Genomic DNA, 20,637 nt, shown 5'->3' with positions numbered 1-20,637 from the left:
GTCTTCTATAATGGTAAGCTGGAGTGAGTGGGATGGAAACTTGGGAGAGTCGGATTGCTGAAATTAAACAAATTGTTACAGGTTTTTATAAGAAGTTATACAAAGAAAACTAGTTTGGAAACCATTTCCCTCGAACTTGCCGTTAAAGATTTTGAGTGGTGCGCAAAAACAGTGGTTTGAGAGACCTTTCATAGAGGAGGAAATTAAGAGCGCAATTAAAATGAGGGAATTGAGAAGTCTCTTGGGCCTGATGGTCTTACAAACATCTTTTGTACTAAATGTAGGGATTTTGTTAATCAAGATTTAATTTGGTTAATGTTTTTGAGGCTATCCACGATAATGCCTCTCTGCAAAAGAGCCTAAATGCTACCTTTATTACTTTATTTCTCGAGATAGAAGGGGCTAAAAACATAGAAAAAAAAAAAAAAAAAACAAACTTGACCTATAAGCTTCTTGAATAGTTTCTACAAAACCAAGGTTTAAGGCATCTAGAAGCTGATATAATCAGAATGCAGGTGACAATTATATATGTATTGGCTCAGATATAAACATATATTCACTTATTGATGATTGTACAAGGTTAGTTTGATATGCCAATTAAGGAAAAGGATTAAGTTTTATACCAACTATATATATACTCTGAGATTTTCAATATAGTGATTGAAGACAATTTTACTAAACCAAGACCCTTCCAATTCATCAAGGTGCGGAGAAATTTTCCAAGTTTTTTTTTTCTCATACTTTCGAAAGATAGTTCACGATATGATTATTTTTGTTTGGCAATGTTGTTTCATGGTGCAATATTAACCAAATAATTAATCCCGTTTGAGTTGATGCATTTTCATCAACTGCTTGCTTAATGAAACAATAAGTCATATTCTCATGTTATCATATCATGAAATTTTACTCTTGATATACATCTTCTCTATCTTAGTAAAAATGTTTTGAACAAAGAATCGCATGTTAATTTGAACTCCTAGCTAGTGAGATTTTTCATTCTCTTAAGGGGGCGTTCTTTTTTCGGATTTTGAGAAGAGGAAAATTGGTCAATTGGATTTTGATTCTTATTGAACAAAAATTCCATGTTCTTTTTCAGATTTATGTGGAGACCACTTATCCGGGTAAGTGATACCTATCTCCTAGGTGGGGAAATAACTTTACCACTTAGGGGGAAAGTTGCCAACACTAGAATGGGAAAAAAATATTCTTTTTAATAATAGATTTTTATGGCTAAAATGATCATTGCTTTATTTACATAAGAAATAAAAGAACATGGATAAATGTGTTTATCTGGGTAAGTGTTTCTTAAAAAAATTTACCCAGATAATTACATTTACCTGAATAAATAATTTATCAAAAAGCGAATACAACCTAAATGATATTCAATAATTGTATTAGTCAAGAGAAAAAGTTTAATGATTGATCTGCAAGTCATATTTTTTAGTTCATCACATGGAATGAGAGTCCATGATATAGAAGTCGATCATTCTAACAAATTAAGACAGTAATATTGTAATATAAGAAAGTTAATTGCTTCATCCTGTTAATTGGTTTTGATTGATTATGTATGTTGTTCCTGTGAATAGAACTTTTGAAGTTCCTCGATGAGATCACTTGGTTTAGAATCATGCGAAGTAAATTATTACCAAAAACAAGATGTTGTAATAATTCTGAGCCATGTGGTTGGTGCAGAGAGAGATCTGAATGAAGCAACCGCATATGAAGATTTGTTCTTGTGACTTTCCTACACATTGTTCAATTTTAAAATAGTACTCTAAATAGGCTTAAACAAAAACCATGTGTTTAAGACATAACATAGATTAATATATCGCAGGTAGGGGTGTAAACTGTATCCAAAAATCTGATTTTAATATAATTGAATCAAATTTTGATAATTGGAATATGGCCAGAGTCAATTAGATGAATATATATAGGATGACCTAAATACCCTTTATTTTTCCCTAACAAAATTTTATTACAAATTATTTCTTTATTTTATAAGGAGTATGATAGTAAAAACAAATTAGATCCGATTCAGATTCAGATAGTCAAATTAATTGATGGGATTCAAATATTAGTAAAATTTTGATTTGATTGGTCATAATATAATCGGAATCGAATTTAAATAATTGATTTTCTAACCGAATTTGAATTGTACCTGACCTGAAATCACTTTGTACTTGCTCCATCACACCCATCACAGGTGTTCAAATTTAAATAGAGGAGTCATTGAAGCACAACCCATTTTTAATAAGGGTTACACTTAGACCTAAGGGTGATCACTGATCAATTCAAGTATGAGAGTTGTCCTTTTAGGTAAAGCCTTCATTTTTATTCCCACCAAGTTGTCCTCCTTGTCTTCGTTTATAAGAGGATAGACACGCCAATTTTAGGAATTAAATGAGGTCATAACTTATTTCTTGTGCCATAGGCCCAAAGCCTAACCAAGCCTGGCCTAACTTGGATTTGTACAGTGTTATTTTTTTAATGTTAATTTAATATTTTTAAAAATTAAACTTTTGTTGTTAGATTATGTAGGCTCAAAAAACGGCACAGATACAGACCCAGGCCTGGGTCTGGAGGGCCTAGGTTATAACCCATATCATAGGTGCTAAGCTCAGTCCGAACCATGATCACCTCACATTAATTAAGCATTGGTTCCTTTGTCTTTTCACCATGGATGTGCCCAAATCATGTTGGTAAAATTCTAAAATTGGGTACGTTTAGCCATCCCAAACATATACCATAAGAATTGTAACCCAATTCCAACACAAAGTCAAAACGAACAATGTCATAAGGTGATTGACTTTGAACCAATTTATAAATTAAGGATGTGTTTGGTTGCAATGCAAATAAATTTGTATTAATGCAAAACCATGGCAGTGCAAATGATTTGAGTGTAAATTCTGACCTATTTTTGTTTCAAATTTTAGCTTATTTTGTTTGATTGCACTACAAATGATGTAAATTAAGACACTAAACAGAATAAAGTAAAATCCAAAACAAAATTAAACAAGAATTTGCATTTTTTTCATTTGCATTCCTATGCATTTTTACTAGTGCAAATAAATTTGCACTGCAATCAGACACAGCCTAAAGAAGAAAGTAATAATTTGACGTTCACTAATTGAAATCATGAATAAAAATGTAGAGTAATTTCTTTTATCAGCATAGATAATTTGTTTACAACATCAGGGATTTTTTTTGAAAGAGTTAGAAAAGGCAAGTTATTATTGGTTAGTGATTAAGGAATCTTTTCTTTTAGGGTCATTTACTAGAACACCCACTGGATTTACTTAAACCTACCCTATACTTTCCATTTTACTAAAACATCCCTTCTAGTTTGCAACCTATTTACTTAATTGGCCTTACAAAGAATTGTTTGTTTTGCCATTTGAAAATGGTAACATGATCGCCTAAACTGAACGAAAAATGTTCAAGGGCATCGACCCATTATTATTTATTCCAAAATTATCCCCCAGCACTGCTTTATACTACAGAAAACAAAATTGATCAAATAAATCCAAATAAAGTGGTTGCTCATGTCTTATTATGGGAGAAAATGGTATTTTCATTTTTATTTTCTTTTTATTAAATTTATTAAATTGATGCTAAGGCCAAAACTGTTATTTTTCATTGTCATCTAATGAAAAGTCGATTAGATTGCAAACCACAGGGCATGTTTCAGTAAAACACACACAATGAAATAGGTCCTAGTAAATCCATGAGATTATAGAGGTTTTAGTAAATGACCATTTCTTTTCATAAAAAAATATGATGCTGTTATATATTGCAATTCCCCTTCTTATTGGGAACATTATTTAAATAGCCATTGACTAAAATCACCCTTCTATCTCAGCTGTTTTGCTGGGTTTTAAATTGGATACTTAGGTATTACAATAAAATCAGGAATCTTGGTCTTTGGGGTTATTTCACTCCGAAGACACCTAATTATGAAGGGTGTGAAGTAATAAGCAAAAGCATCTTTCATATATAAACTTCTTCATTTAATCTAGAATATACTTCTAGTGTAGTGCTTCCAAAGTAATTTCAAGGTAAAATTAGCATATGTTAATTAATTTGGTTTTCAGAGCAGGACTCTGGACAATTATGAGAAAACCATTTTGAGACTTTACTTGCTTTTAAAGGATTAACATGCTTTATTTGGAAAACAGGGAGAAATTTTGAAGTTGCATCTTTCATAACTTTTGAATAAAACCTTCCACCCTTTTCAGATATTTTTTCAGGCCTTTTGACCATAAAATATTGATTGCTCGTGGAATCTTGTGAATCACTTTAATGTGTGATTACTCCAAATGCATGGTGGGGCAAGATTATGAAAAAAAATGTTATTGATGGAAGAAAATAATGTGTGAAATGACACGCCTTGGTTCAAATTTGCATTGCATATTGACATAGCAAACGTTCCAAAGATGCTCCAAATGGAGTGCAACTTGATCGACTTGTCTTAATTCAATTAATTCTGTCGGTGACTTATCCAACTATCTATATATACTGATGTGATCAGAGGTTAGAAGATTATATGTGAAGATGCTATATTATACTGATCAGAGTACAACCATACGATTTCAACCATTTGACATTATCGATATTCTTCGTCTGTTGGGAAGCCCACAAATAGGGTTGGAGAAACTTCTGAGTTGTGATCATGTTAGCCAGTTGTTGGTCCAGCAAACCCTGGATACCGGCCAATTATGTGGGGAACCCTAACTAGTTGTACACATGCAGCTGCATACGTTTGTGCTTGTACGGTGAGCACTTGGGACACAAGGTATCTCATTTCAGTGGTTGAGGCTATCCTGAATTCCTGATTGCTGAAGAGAATGATGGATTACTTGAATAAATCCAAACCCCCATTAGTTCACCCAGTCCAAATGGTCCATCTAAATAGGTGGTCCTCTCACCCTAGTTTTTTTTTTTAATTTCTATTCAGCTATTATTTAATGAGATGTGATTAGGGCATATCCCATTTTTTGATTAACCGGGAATATCCTCTGTGAAAAGAGAAAACAGTTGCCATGTAAAAAGTTGGTATGGGTCTAACAATCAAAACAGGGGAATAGAAAAAGAAGATAGCAAGTAGAACAAGGGAATTTAGCAAGTTACTATTAAGGAGGACAAAAATTGGCAATTGAAGTTCCCTCATTGAGAGAGAGAGAGAGAGAAAGAGAAAGCAAAGGTACCATTATTAAAGCTGCAATTGGGATGATTCCGGGGAGTCCCTTTTGCGGCTTTTTGAAATGGGAACTTCCTTCACGCTTGATGATTTTTGATAATGAAATTCACAAGCCATTTTTTTGTCCAAAAGAAGAAAGCAGTGAAACCGCCGCTTTCAAAGTTCTGGCTCCAACTGGTTGAAATGGTAGAAATGCTTATCTAATAACTTTTACTGCACCTGAATTTTGTATGTGCATAAGTTAACACGAAAGAAATGCCTGACGCTCTCCCAACTATGGCGTTTCTCCTTCCAACACTACAACTCTTTTATTACTATTTCACAGCTTTTGTTAATTTCGAAGTAAAAGAAAAAAAAAATTGATAGGTATGTCGCTTGTCATTTGGAATGCATGTGGGGCTGATATTTGTAGGGAGAGACCATCTATACGATTCCTCATATGCCACTGCCATCTCTATTTCAGCTTATGTGGCTGATTTCTTCATTCATGCATGCTTCATATTTTCACATGAACTTGCATTACTTTCTCCTGTCAATTTGCTCCCTTGGCTTTACGAAGTAGAAAAGAGATTAAAACTCAGTTTCGACATGACAAAATGAAGGTGGTGACAACGAAAGCCACATACTTCTCAGAAAAACAATGACAACGATTGGTGACATGGAGAGCTGTACAGAAACACTTACGAAAGAAAAGAAACAATGGTAAGATGGTTACTTGGAGGACACAAATTCATTCAGTTGGATGCCAACATCTCAACTTCTATATGCACAAAGTGCAGGATAATGATCTATTTAACAGCTCAAGTGGGGATTCGGATGGGTTCCCTATTGAGTGTGGTCCACAAGGGTCTCAACACATCCCAGCCATGCATTGGGAATATCTCATTATGACAAATACGAAAGATGTTTCCTGAGATGTGTATATGGGGCACATGCGGGGTGTGCTCTGAGAGGAGACTATCTGAACTCCTCCAGTGTAAAATTGAGAAGGGCCCTTCTTACCTGGTGGTGCGTAGTGGAGCACTAGTGGTGAACGAGGATAAATATTAGTATACAAACACAAGACGTAGTTTCAATGTACTTGGAGCATTTGCCAAGATTGGAGAGTCCAGTCTTGAACTAATTAATTGCTGAGCCCACATTCTTTGTATCATTACCCAGAGTACCCACTTAGATCCCATCTTGTGAAGGTACGAAACAATAGTTGTATTTAGTTGTTTGGAGTTTGGACAACTCCATATCAATTGTCTGGATGACCAGAAACCAACTGTCCATATGGATGATGAATCCTTTTGCTACATGACTGATGTGGCAAATTCGTCCACATTGACAGAGATTAGAAAGAACGCTTCAAGAAAAGAACATTCTGAAGTTATACAAGGGGCTGATTCACTTTGCAGCAAATGGATCCACATGGTAGTCATGCACGACGGCTCAAATTGGAACCTCCACATGAGCAATAACATCATCCAGGCGTGAAAAGCTTGCTTGGCTCCAAAAGGCAGAAGCTTCTTTTGGTTTTTTAAGTCTGGAAGCTTCAATGCTGGAATGATTAGGCAATAGTCCAATAAAGTGGACTTTAATGCTGAAAGGGATACCAGCATGATGGCAACCTGGAAAAAATGCATTCATCGCCTTGGATATGACAGTGAAAATGAACTGGATGCCCTACATGGCAATTCTGGGAGAAATATGGAATTCTGTAGAAACAGATATTGGCTTGAGTATGTTAAATTCATGGGTATCATATCCCATACATCCATGTTAAATTCATGGATGGATAGATATTCCCAATGTATTGTTGGATGCCTGTGCTTTCAGACTATATTTTTTGCTTTCAAGACATTCCGTCTCATCTCAGTTACCTGTCCAATCTCAAATCTCAATCAGAAGGGTTAACCTTTTGGTCCTTTCCATGAGTTGTGCGTGCGCGTGTATGTGTGCGTGCATGTGTGTATGTGAGAGAGAGAGAATTCTTTTTATTAAATTCCAACACCTTCATCTATTCTACTTGCATGCATGCAATGTGGCATTTAAATTGCTCGAAAATGGCAAGCATTGGCAGCCAATCGAGTATTAGAAAAAATGGAGGGGAAAGAGAGGAAGGGGGTCTTGATTCTATTAGTCTAATGTTTGATCTATTGGGACATGGCCAAAGATATCAGGACAGGATTCCCACCTTCCCTGTTTTCTAGCCTCCCAATACCCACCGATGTAGCGGTATGTTTCACTTCCTTTTTCCTTTGCAAACCAACGTGGCTTCCAACCCCTCTCTTGCATCTTCCTTGCCTGCAGTTTGATTAATAAATGCCCCCATTAAATAATATCTCTAATTCATTCCTTTTCAATGAAAAACCAATATCCTGAGGGGTGGGGAAGAAAAAGGCCGAAAAACAGTAAGGCAACATATATAATTCACCTGCCGTTGCCTCTGTTCTAGCCGCAACTTCTCTGAGTTAGCTAACTCATATTCCCCATTCTCAAGGCACCTTTGATCTGGTCTAAGCCTTGAATCCGTGGGAGGTAACTTCTCCTGCGTATATAGATCAATGTTGGATTATTAACTGAAAAACATTATTAGTGATGAAACAAAGATGATCCTGGAAATTGACATAAACTCCAAATAGGTCCATTCAAATAACCTTGAGCCCAGGGGTAAGCTCATTTAGTGTTATGGCAAAGCGTGTCAAGTTATATCTGGTGGGGAAATTGGAAGGCTTGCTCCTCTTCCAGAGAATGCGGGCTTCTGACAATGGTTGTGATCCTTTTCCCTTCCCAGAGTAGTCTCCAATAACATAATGCATGCTTTCATCCCATTTTCCAAATAGTGTGGCCACTATTTTACCATTCCTATCCTGCACAATGCCATGTACCTGCACCACAACTTAATCTGTCACAATGGTCCAACTGTCTACAGCCACTACCTCCTCCCACCATAGCAAAAACAAGATATGACTAATGGTAATTTCATCATCTTGATTCGTTTTTTATCAATAACCAGAAATTTTATTAATTATATCAAAATGTGTGTCATCTTGGTTGTTTTCAACATTTTAAAGTAAAAAATACTGTCCTTTGCTAGTTAAAAATTCTAACATGCTAAGTGACCAACGCATGGAGCAAAAACGGGATTTTGATGAGAGCTGGAGTATAAACTTATTACATGCTGAAAGACAACCAGAGTATATGCTGATAGATAAGCAAACAGATCAGAGCCACGGTTCTAGAACATTGAAATTATAATTAGTTCTGTCCATTACATAATTTATGTTGGAAATTGACATGACTATGTATTACACATTGTATTAATAGCATTCATGATATATCTTTGACAAACAAAGGGTAATAGGCTACTATGGTCCCATGATGCAACTCTGCACCGTATGTTTATAAGCAGTCTTTGGGAATGGAATTGGTTGCTCCCAATTCTTTAGGGTTCCCAAGTCCATCTGATTCAAAAGATGGTGCAACATGGAATCTTGAAACGTGACAAAGTAGAAGAATAAATTCTGCAAAAATTAGCATATATTTGGATTCCTTGTGTGTGTCATTCAGATAATGCATAACTCCAGAAAACTGGATTTTGCAGCCAATGGATAATTGGTTTACATCCCCAATCCACATGAAGCCAAGAATACACCCAGGGTTTAAATCCACAAAATCAGCCAGTAGGTAATCTGGGTTTTTGCAGGCTCAATGTAAATTTTCTGTGGATCAGTTCCATCTTAGTACCACATCAAAAAATTTTCAAGCGACTGTCAAACTAGAAAAGAGAACAAATAAATAGCTTGAGATATTTCACATGTAAACCTTGCATCTTCCACATGTGAAAAGTCCAGATGTATTGTAATACAATAGTCCTTGTTGTACTATTAAATATATTCTTTTATTTCTTTTTCTCATCTTTCAAGTTTCAGCCCTGTAAGGGCTTTATTGTAATTATACATATCATTAATAAATATAAAACTGAAAAACCAAACCGAAAATTTCGGTTTTAGTTTGTTCGGTTTTTGGTTAATTCAGTTCAGTTAATTTGGTTTTTAGAATTACAAATTCAGTTAACCGAATAAACTACACTTTAGTATATAATATGTAATATATAATATAATATGCAACATATAATATATTATATATTTATATATTTATATATTAATGTATTAATATAATGAAATTTGATTTTATAATATAATATATATATGTTATAATATATAGTATAGAATATATTATTAAAATTCGGTTTTAACCTAAAACTGAACCGAAATTTTTGGTTTAGGTTATTTCAGTTTTTCTAAAATTTTTCGGTTCGGTTTTTATTTTTTCAGTTCGGTTTTAAAATTTTGTTAAAAACCGAACCTAATAAACCGAATGCTCACCCCTTTTTCCATTGACACCCCTGAATTCTTATGCTCTCTTGTTCGAACCAGTAGAATAACATGGTATCAGAGCAGGTCAATTATACCAGCTATTGATCCTATTTGAAAGATTGAATGTTGAAGGGTTGTTCAAGGAGTTTTTGGACTGTCATCAACTTTTGTTTGAGGCTTTTTCTGAAGGTTGTTTTGATCAGCCAAAGCAGGTACAATTTTCTCGGAAAAGATGCCTAACAGGTTAGTGTTTCATTGATTTCTTAGATGATCCGATCAACCTAAGATTCTGGAGTTAGTGTCACCTTAGCCTTCACTTATTACCAGTTTGGTCTGATCAAAGTTTTGATATGTTCATAGAAGGGTTTTGACAGTCCTGTAACATTCTTTTTCTGGATTGTCATCCTTCTAGATTTGCTGTTAAGGGTTTTCTTTTGAGAAATCCAGTTTCTTTTAGTGGTGTGATACCCCCTTCAGTGTTGGACTGATTCTTGATCAAGTTTGGCTGGTTGATCACGTGTCTTCTCTCATTTTAGCATCAGTTTCAGTGCTGTTATTTTGTTTTGGACTGTGATTATTATCTGGAAAGGTTGGGAAGGTTGACATTATTCCGGTGAAATTTGATGGAACTAATTATAGCATGAGGAAGTTCCATTTTGTAGGGATGCAAATGGATTGGATCACATTCGAATCCGATCCGATACTGTTCATGTTGGATCCGATCCGATCGGATCTGATAGGATTCAATTTGAATTCGAATCCTATCAGCAAGTCGGATCTTCGGATCTGATCCGATCCAACTTATATGTTCATGTCGGATCCGATCCGATCGGATCTGATAGGACTCAATTTGAATTCGAATCCTATCAGCAAGTCGGATCTTCGGATCTGATCCGATCCAACTTATATATATATATATATATATATATACTTGTTTTTTATAAAAAATAAATAATATAACAAAATTATAAAAATATAATGTAAAATATATATTTATAAATAAATAAATAACAAATATATGTGTATTATATACATATTTATATTTATAAATACATAATATATATTAGATCGGATCTTCTCAGATCGGATAGGGGGTGATCCGAATTCAACCATGATCCGATACAGTTGCACCCCTACCATTTTGATTTCTTTGTTGAAGGAAAAGGTTTGTAAGGTTATTTGCATGGGAAGGTTACTAAACCTGATGAAACCAATGCCAAGGCCTTTTTCGCAATAGAAGCTAGATAATGGAAAAATACTCCTGGATTCTTAGTTTGATAGTGTCCCATATTGTTGTACCCATGAGAAGAATGCAAACAACTTATGAGATGTATGCCTATTTGAAGAAGGTTTACCATCAATTCAATAGGGACTATAGTATTAAAATACATCAAGACACTCCACATACCTTTGATACGTCATGTGTTTCTTGTTGTTTAATCTCATCTATTGCTTCTCAGCTTGGATACAAGTATTTTGTTTTGTCAATTGATACTGCACCAGGTATACATGGATTTGTTTTCTTCAGCACAAGTCAAAAGTTTTTCCAACATTTCATCTATTTCACGCTATGGTATGAGTTCAACTTCAATCTCGTGTGCATATGTGGTATGAGTCACATACCTTTGATACATCATGTGTTTCTTGTTTCAATCTCATATGTTGCTTCTCAGCTTGGATACAAGTATTTTGTTTTGTTCATTGATACTGTACCAGGTACACATGAATTTGTTTTCTTTAGCACAAGTCAAAAGTTTTTCCAACATTTCATCTATTTCATGCTATGGTATGAGTTCGATTTCAATCTCATGTGCGTATTTTCCACTCAGATTCAAGGGGAGAATACACTAATGGAGATTTTCTGTCCTATTTGAAGAGCCGTGGAATATAAGTTTAATGAAGCTATTCAGATACACCTCAACAAAATGGAGTGGCCAAGCATAAGAATGGACACGTGCTTAGTGTTGTGAGAACCTTACTACAAGAGTCTCATGCTTGATTTTCATTTTGGGTAGAGGCAGCTACTACAATTGTGTTTTGATCAATTATATCCCCTCTTCTGTTCTTGCTAATATGTCTCTCTTTAAAAAAAAATGTTTAGTCATCCTCCGGACTTATCTAATCTTCATGTTTTTGGATGTCTTTGTTTTATAAATCTTCCTTCTCGAAAATGTTCTAAGCTATCTGCACAGTCTGTATTCGTGCTTTTCGCAATGTTATTTTCCTTGAGCATATATCCTTATTTATTAGAGTAACTAGATTGTTTGCACCATCTATTTCTACTTTTTGCAAAACTTTGATTCACATGATGTCTTTCCTCCAACTGGTGTAAAGGATTTCCTCTTCTCTCAAAAATGGATAAATGCCCTAGATCCTATGCCTATGATCCCCCTTCTTCCTATTTTAGACCATCACTCTACCATTGCTCTTGTAAGTGATATTCCTTCTTCAGACACCCCCCTTCAGATTCTATTTTTGTTTCTATTACTTCTCTTTGTCACTCTACTCGTATTTCTAAACCACTTGACTGTTATGGATTTCCTTCAAACCATAATTCCTTGTTTGTTGTCTTATCCTCCACAAAAACTCCTCAATCATATTAGCAAGCCATTAATAGCCCACACTAGAAAGAAGCAATGGATGCAGAAATTCCTACTTTACATGAGAATACCACTGGGTACATTGTGCTTATACCCTCAAATGCTTCTATTATTGGGAGTCGTTGGGTTTATACTATCAAATTGAAGGTTGATGGTTCCCTAGATCAATACAAAGCTCGTATTGAAACCTCCCATGGAGATTTTAACTGTTGCTGAAACAATTGTAAGTAGACCACCTCTGTTAGAATCTTCTAAAAGGAGGCACAAAAATATCCAAAACACTTGTTATAATTCGGCCTGCCTTTGAGTTCTGTTAGTCTGATAACAGTCAAGAAGAAAGAGGAAGAAAGAGGGAGAGAAAGGAGGAGAAAAAGAGAGAAGAAAAGTCTGGTTCGAATTAGGGAAAAAGTCACTCCCTCATTCGGCTAGACATGTTTTTATATTATTAATAGAATGGAAAAGACACATGTGCCCTTATTTAAGTGAGGGACACTAGTTCTAATATAATATTACAGATCAACAACATCAACATAAGTATAAAGACAGAAATACCCCTACACTAACACTCCCCCTCAAGCTGGTGAGTATATATCATATAATCCCAACTGGTTCCCTGTATTAACGTATGCAGTGTCTATCACTCCATTCAACACCTTCTTTCTCACAAAGTGACAATCAACCTCTATGTTCTTGGTTCTTTCATGAAACACCGGGTTAGAAGAAATATGAACTGTAGCCTGATTGTCACAATAGAGCTTCATTGGAGTATTAATATTGTATCCTATCTCCTGTAGAAGGTTCCTTAGCCACACTAATTCACAAGCAGTATGTGCCATAGCTCTATATTCTGCCTTTGCACTGCTTCTTGCCACGACTGTCTGCTTCTTACTTTTCTATGTCACCAGATTACCCCCTAGAAAAGTGCAATAACCTGTAGTAGACCACCTATCAGACATAGAATCAGCCCAGTCAGCATTAGTATACCCTTCTATTTCAAGTGTTCCACCACTTTTGTATATCAAACCACGACTAGGGGCCCTTTCAAATAATTCACAATTCTTAGAACCGCATTCCAATGAGGAACCATAGGTTTTTGCATGAACTGGCTTACCACACTAACCGCAAATGAAATATCTGGCTGAGTAATGGTTAGGTAGTTTAGTTTACCTACAAGTCGTCAGTATCTGCCAGGGTCTTCAAACACTTCACCCATATCATTGCTCATCTTAGTATTTGTTTCCATAAGTGTTTCAGCTAGTTTAGCACCTAACAAACCTGTTTCCTCCAGCAAATCAAGCACATATTTCCTCTGACACAAATTAATACCGTGCTTAGACCTTGCTACTTCTATCCCCAAGAAATATTTCAATTTACCAAGGTCCTTTGTTTGAAAATGTTCCTATAGAAAAGTCTTCAACCTGTCAATGCCCATTTTATCATTCCTGGTAATAACAATATCATCTATATACACCACCAATAGTATTTTTCCTACCGGAGAGTCATGACTGAAGACAAAATGATCAACTTGGCATTGTTTCATACCAAATTTCTTTACCACCTCACTGAACCTACCAAACCATGCTCGAGAAGACTGTTTAAGCCCATATATAGCCTTCTTTAGTCTGCATACCTTACCATCCCCCCCCCTGAGCAACAAACCCTGGTGGTTGCTCCATGTAGACCTCCTCGAGCAAATCACCATGCAAAAAGGCATTCTTGATATCAAGCTGATATAGGGGCCAATCATACATAGTAGCAAGAGAGATCACAACACGAACTGACCCTATCTTAGCAACTGGGGAGAAGGTCTTTGTGTAGTCAATACCATAGGTTTGGGAGTACCATTTTGCAACCAATCGAGCTTTTAAGCATTCAACACTACCATCAGGAAAATACTTAACAGTATAAACCCACTTACAACCGATAGCCTGCTTCCTAGGAGGAAGAGTGGTGAGGTCCCAAGTATGATTATGAAGTAGAGCTGAGAGCTCTTCTTCCATTGCACGGCACCACCCTGGAGGGGCAAGGGCTTCCTGGACATCCTTAGGAACAACTGAGGACAACAAAGAAATAAACTAGCAATGAGAAGTGGAAAGGTGAGTGAGTGAAACATGATTAGAAATAGGATGAAGGGTGCAAGTGCGTTTACCTTTCCGCAAGGCAATGGGAAGATCAAGATCAGATACTGGGTTCGGGGCTGGTGTGGAGACAATTGCCGGATCTGTCGACGGTGATGGAGCCGGAGGAGTAGCAGCCAGTACACGTGGGCGATGTGTATACACTTGACGGATAGGTGGGCGTTCAACAGGTGGTGGCACTGGAGGCAAGGACTTGGTCACGGCTGGAACAAGGGGAAGGTGATGAGGAAGAAGCATCACCGGACCCCAAGAAAAACAGAGTAGACTCAAAGAAGGTAACATCAGCACACACAAAGGAACGTCGAGAACTAGGATGGTAACACTTATACCTTTTCTGGGTCCGAGAATAGCCAAAGAAGATGCACTTAAGGGATCGTGCATCTAACTTGTCATTCCCGGGGCCCAGATTATGGACGAAGCAGACACCCAAATACCTGAAGAGAAAGAGGAAACGGAGACAAGGTGGGAAACAAGGTAGTAAATGGGGAATGACAATCAAGGATAGATGTGGGCATCCGATTAATCAAGAAGCAAGAAGTAAGCACCGCATCACTCCAAAAGGGTTTGGGAACATTCATGTGATGCATGATGGTTTGTGTTGTTTCCAAGAGATGACGATTCTTTCTCTCAGCCACTCCATTTTGTTGTGGGGTGTAGGTACATGAGGTCTCATGTATAATGCCATGTTGGTCCAAGTATTCTTGAAATAATGAAGATAAATATTCACGGCCATTATCAGAACGAAAAATTTTAATGTGAACATCAAATTGATTGCGAATCTCAGCATAAAATTTCTGGAAGATGGTAAACAATTCACTTCTTTCATTCATTAAATAGAGTCACATCATCCTTGAAAAATCATCAACAAAAATGACAAAATATCTATATCCATTGTATGACATCACTTTATAAGGACCCCAAACATCCGAGTGAATTAAAGAAAAATGACTCGATACACGGTTATCAACCCTAGAACTAAAGGAAACATGATTGTGTTTCCCAAACTGACATGACTCACAATCTAAAACAAAAAGTTGACTCAACGAAGGAACCAAAGATTTTAGAACTTTCAACAAAGGTTGACAAATCGACAGTGCCATTAGAGAGGAGAGAGAGATGACTGGAGAACTGTTGATGTTCTTCCACCACCGTCAAGATAATACAATCCACCAGCTTCATGCCCTCCATCAATCTTCATCCCCGTCTTGAGATCCTGAAAAACACACATAGAAGGGTAAAAGGTAATGGAATAATTAAGTGACTTGGTCAACTTACTAACAGACATAAGGTTAAACGGAAATTTAGGGACATACAAAACTGAGGATAGGGATACAGGGTCCAGGTCAACATTACCAACACCACAAATGGAGGATGTGGAACCATTAGCAAGGGTAACAGATTGTGATGTTGAGCAATGAGAGAGGGAAGAAAACACACCTGGAGTTCCAGTCATGTGATCGGAGGCTCCGGAGTCAATAATCTAGGGATTGGGTGTGGATGCCAAGCAAGCCATACCTGAGTTTGCGAAGGTAGCCGTGTTCTGCTGATGTGGATTGGACAAACCTCTCATACTCATCACGTGGAACACTCACTATCTCCTTCCCGGAACCATCTGTGGATGTAAGAGGCATCTGATCAGTTGAACGATTCTCCTGTCTAGAACTAGAACTGGTGTCACTAGTCATGGCATGATTGGCCCAGGTTGAGGGTGGACCATGCAAGTCATAGCAATAATTAATGGTATGTCCATCCATACCACAATGAGTACACCTCCTCGGACCTGAGCCACGTCCTCTACCACGGGCTCCCCCTGAATCTCTACCTCCAGTACGACCACCACCACAGTTATATGTAGGTCCACCACCACCACTTTGGCCATATATCGGACGACTGCTACCACCACGGTCAAATTGAGCTCCTTGAGCTCCACCTCTAACACCACGACCCCTTAACACTGCAAAGGCTGATCTATCTGAGACATTAGAGTTCTCAGTAGATCCAATAGAAGTCCTCCGAAATCGAGCAAACACCTCTTCTAAAGAAGGGAGAGTTGACCCTCCTAGTATCTGAGCACGTACTGGTTCATACTCAGATTTCAACCCCACCAAAAATCGAGTCACGTCAAGTTGTTCTCTCTGTTGTTGCTGAATCTTGACATCAGAAGTGAGAGGGTGCTGAACATTCAACTCATTACGGATGTTTCTCACGCTAGCATAGTACTCCTCAAGACTCCGATTGCCTTGTTGCAGATTAAATTATTCCTGATACAACTGATATACTCTGGTTGTATTGTCTTGACCAGAATACAACTTCTTAGCATGGTCCCACACATCTTTGGCAGTGTCAAGAAACATGAAATTTACACTAATCTTGGGTTCCATACTATTCTATAACCATGTGATAATCTGTGCATCCTCTTGTTCCCAGTCTTCATACTCATGAGAATCAGTGGAGGGTTTCTCCTCCATTATGTGTTTCACCTTCTTTGCCTTCAGAAAAACTTCTACAAATTTAGCCCAAGGTACATAATTCTCTCCATTCAGTTTAATGGAGGTCATTTGAACATTCAGGTAGTCAGTAGGTATCATCACATTAGAATTGCTATCACTGTTATCTCCCATTGCTGAATTTTGTTATCACTGAATCATTGAATTTGGCACACTACACATTGTTGGATCACACTGGTTTCAGCACATGTTATTGCTGAAGACTGCAATCTTTACACCACAAACCCTACCCTACAACTACCTGAAATCTCACCACTATATGAGCACCACTCCTTCGAATCACACAAAAAACAACATAAACCCTAGCACACTACAGTCTGAAATTCCATCATACGATCTCAAACATAATTCCTATTTGATTCATAACAGAAAATATGCACAGAAATCTCTTACCTCATCACTTGAAGGACAAACCACACGAGAAAAAAATCATTCCACACAAGACACCTACTGCACCAAATGAATCAGCCCTCTTCTCTTCATCGATTAGGGGAGGGCTTCTTAGAAACCACAGCAACCGACCACACAAGACACATCTGGAGGCATTGAAACCTCTAAGGAAAGAGGGCGACCACTCCTTTTCAGCCCTTTCCCTTATCTCCAATCGATGGCGGAAAAATCAAGGGAAAACCCTAGATTGAGTGCGTAGAGAACAGAAATCTGGGCAGATCCGAGTTGCTTAGTTGAGCTCTGATACCATGTTATAATTTGGCCTGCCTTTGAGTTATGTTAGTCTGATAACAATCAAGAAGAAAGAGGAAGAAAGAGGGAAGAAAGAGAGAGAGAAAGGAGGAGAAAAAGAGAGAAGAAAAGTCTGGTTCGAATTAGGGTAAAAGTCACTCCCCCATTCGGCTAGACATGTTTTTATATTATTAATAGAATGCAAAAGACACATGTGCCCTTATTTAAGTGAGGGACACTAGTTCTAATATAATATTACAGATCAGCAACCTCAACGTAAGTATAAAGACAGAAATACCCCTACACTAATAACACTCATGCAATTATTATTGAGGATGGTTTCTACCAAAAAATAATACAAATTTTATAAACAACAAAAAATGGAGATTTTAAAGTTGTAGCTTTGCCTTTCAACGATTGATATGAAGGACAAATTTGGAAAATGAGGTAATTTCACAAAAAAGATTGGAGGGTTTGGGCTAGCGATTCATATGAGGAGAAAATTTGGAAAAATAAACAATTTGGTTAAAAGTAACTACATGGGTATTTTGGACATTTTCATGCCACTTTTTAGAAGATTCTAACAAAGGGGAATTAAATGCAACTATGTCAAAAAGTTCAGGGGAGGTGATTGCAATTGCCAAACTTTAGAGGAGGTTTCAACAACTAGAAACTTCAGGGGAGGTTTTAGCAATTTACCAACAGTAATATTGTATTGACTATGAAAAGATATTTGCCCTAGTTTCCAAGATCACTATAGTCTGTATTCTCTTGGGCTCTATTTGATGTTTACTCTTGGCCCATTTACTAGCTAGATGTGAAGAATGTTTTCCTTCATAGTCAGCTAAAGGAGACAATGCATATGAAGCCTCCCATGCCTAACTTTTACCCATACATCAAAACAGCCCCTTTATCTCCTTTGTGCTTGATGATCTAGAGGAAACCCCAACAGGTTTCTCACAACTATCTTCATAGCCCCTTTATCTCCTCAAAATTTCTCTCAACCATGACATAGGAATCTGATTCTCCATTTTTGGGTTCCAGAGTCATTTTCATAATTTCTGCCTATTTTGACCATTGGATCAATCTCCTAGAATTTCAGCTATTTGTATTTTCATTTTAGTTGTCAACTTATTAGTTTTAATTCATTGGAAAAAAAGGTTTTTGTCTTGATCAGATTTAGTGAGTAGGGTCCTCCTAAAATGACATTGTTTTATTGCTGTAGTAGGTTTATGTATGGCAACTCAATGTACATGGAGGATACCTCATTTTTTTGTGATCAATACAATACCATCACCTTCAAAAATATATATAAAAGGAAAAAAAAAAAACATGACATTCTATTGAATTGTAGTTTTGTCATTTCTCTTTCAGACTATTCCTCATAGACCAAAATACTGCCCCAATGAATCAATTCTTAGAATGAGTTTTGAGCCCAAAAAAATGGTCCCAGCAATTTTTGTACATCTTAACTTTAAAATGATTTTAAAATCACAAGATTCATCAAAATTAAGTCCCTGAAAGAATGCCAAATGCAGCCTTCGTTATGAGAGTTAAATGGTTTTTGGTAGAGTTGTAATAAAAATAGAGAAGTGTTTTTGTAGTCTGCTCAACCCTCTTTTCTACAAATAAGTCTTAGATCATTAAAAGTTGCACTGACCAATTTATTTTTATTTTTTGGAAAAATAAAGTAAAAATCCATTATGAAGGAAAAAGAAAGTACATGAGAAAGGTGATAATAAGACATCACCTGAAAGAAGAAAGAAAACCCCACGAAACAACACCGGCTGAACCACAGCCTCACAACAAGACCCTAAAACAAAAATCACCTCAACTTATGATCTCCTATTCCCCCTTGAAAAGGAGACTTAAAAAATCCCCTTCCCCAACAACTCTGCTTTAAATCTTACTCCTCCACGTTCTCAAGTTTGTCATCACAGCAACTTTTAAGGTCAGCTGAATCATTTTCCTTCCTTCTACTGTTCTCCTATTCCAGCAAAGCTCTACTAGCAAACCCCTCACCTCCTAAAAAGAAACAACCTAACAATTTACCAAATAGAACCTCCTTATCAACTAATAAATCCAGTTCCACTCACTTCCTCCAAAATCTCCGAAATCTCCCTAACAGCTTCTATTCCTTCCTCACCAACCAAACCAACCAAACCAAACTTATTTTCTCCTGAATCTACACTCTTACCAACAACTTAATTATTTTTAGCCACACCTTTTACCCCTTTTCTTTTGCAAACCCTCTTATATTTGTTACTAGGGCCTGTCCCTACAAGACCATCGTTAAGTCGAGGAAAGACCTTTGTTCCATGAATAATATGTGATTTATTCAAGCTATTTGTCTTCTTCACAGTCACAGCATCAACACCAGAAACACCTGTCGATGTCTCATGCTTTCTTCGACCAAAATCAATACCAACCATTCCCACAACTTTAGTAATTGGTTCAGAGTCAAAATTTTCCCCCTGTATCAAAACTACCCTCTCCATTGAGCACTGCTACATCATCACCTCAACCTGGAGTATTCAAAGCCACCTCCGGAACAGAAATCTCAGCTATGCCTGAGGTTATCTCCCCACAGATTTCCACCCCACTAAAATTGTTTACAATGTTAATCTAAGCAAAGTGATCAACAGTCGAGCATGAAATAAAAGTAGATATACATGGTTCCTGTACCTTTTCAAGGCCAGTAGTCATAGGTGACACAACTTCTCACTTTTTTTTTGAGAACAGGTAAATAATATCATTAAAAGAAAGAAGGAAAACAAACATGTACAACAACATTGAACCCTGAGAGTACTTGGAAGGCCACAAGTGCCCCACAACTTGATCTAAACCCTCAGTCTCCTCCTAAACACCACCTTTCCCCCTTGAAAAATCGTGTTCACCCTTCATCTTCACCCCCCTCCTTACTACTAGCGTCTTCTTTCCGTTGTCAAACCTCAAAGGACCCAAACCCAATTGATCTTCAAGCAATTCCCCTTAACTTCCCCACTCCCATCATTTGCAATCACCACCCTCCCTCTTAAAATCCAATCCTCTTCCTCCAATTACCCCTTTTTACCTCTTTAGATTCTCATTTATTGAAGCGATCCCCACTCAAACTCCTCACCTCCCTAAACCTAATAACTTGATCCCCTT

The 20,637-nt window shown here is 37.0% G+C and overlaps 1 protein-coding gene across 5 annotated transcripts in view; it reads right to left on the bottom strand.

Annotated features, from left to right (window-relative positions):
- Positions 1-7,173: 7,173 nt before the first annotated feature.
- The window catches only part of LOC148874123 (oxysterol-binding protein-related protein 1C-like), a 59,593-nt gene continuing 46,129 nt past the window's right edge, over positions 7,174-20,637 (bottom strand). For all 5 annotated transcript variants that reach the window (XM_088963838.1, XM_088963840.1, XM_088963836.1 and 2 more), the window contains 3 exons: positions 7,840-8,070; positions 7,617-7,730; positions 7,174-7,486 (listed from right to left, as the gene is read on the bottom strand). In XM_088963838.1, coding sequence (XP_088819964.1) covers positions 7,319-7,486; positions 7,617-7,730; positions 7,840-8,070 — 513 coding nt within the window. In that variant the 3' untranslated portion in view covers positions 7,174-7,318. The remainder of the gene's footprint in view (positions 7,487-7,616; positions 7,731-7,839; positions 8,071-20,637) is intronic.

This window comes from Nelumbo lutea, chromosome 1 (assembly GCF_056320005.1).
Source record: "Nelumbo lutea isolate HS-2025 chromosome 1, American lotus-T2T, whole genome shotgun sequence".
Lineage (NCBI taxonomy): Eukaryota > Viridiplantae > Streptophyta > Magnoliopsida > Proteales > Nelumbonaceae > Nelumbo > Nelumbo lutea.
This window is presented reverse-complemented; position numbering and strand designations above follow the sequence as displayed.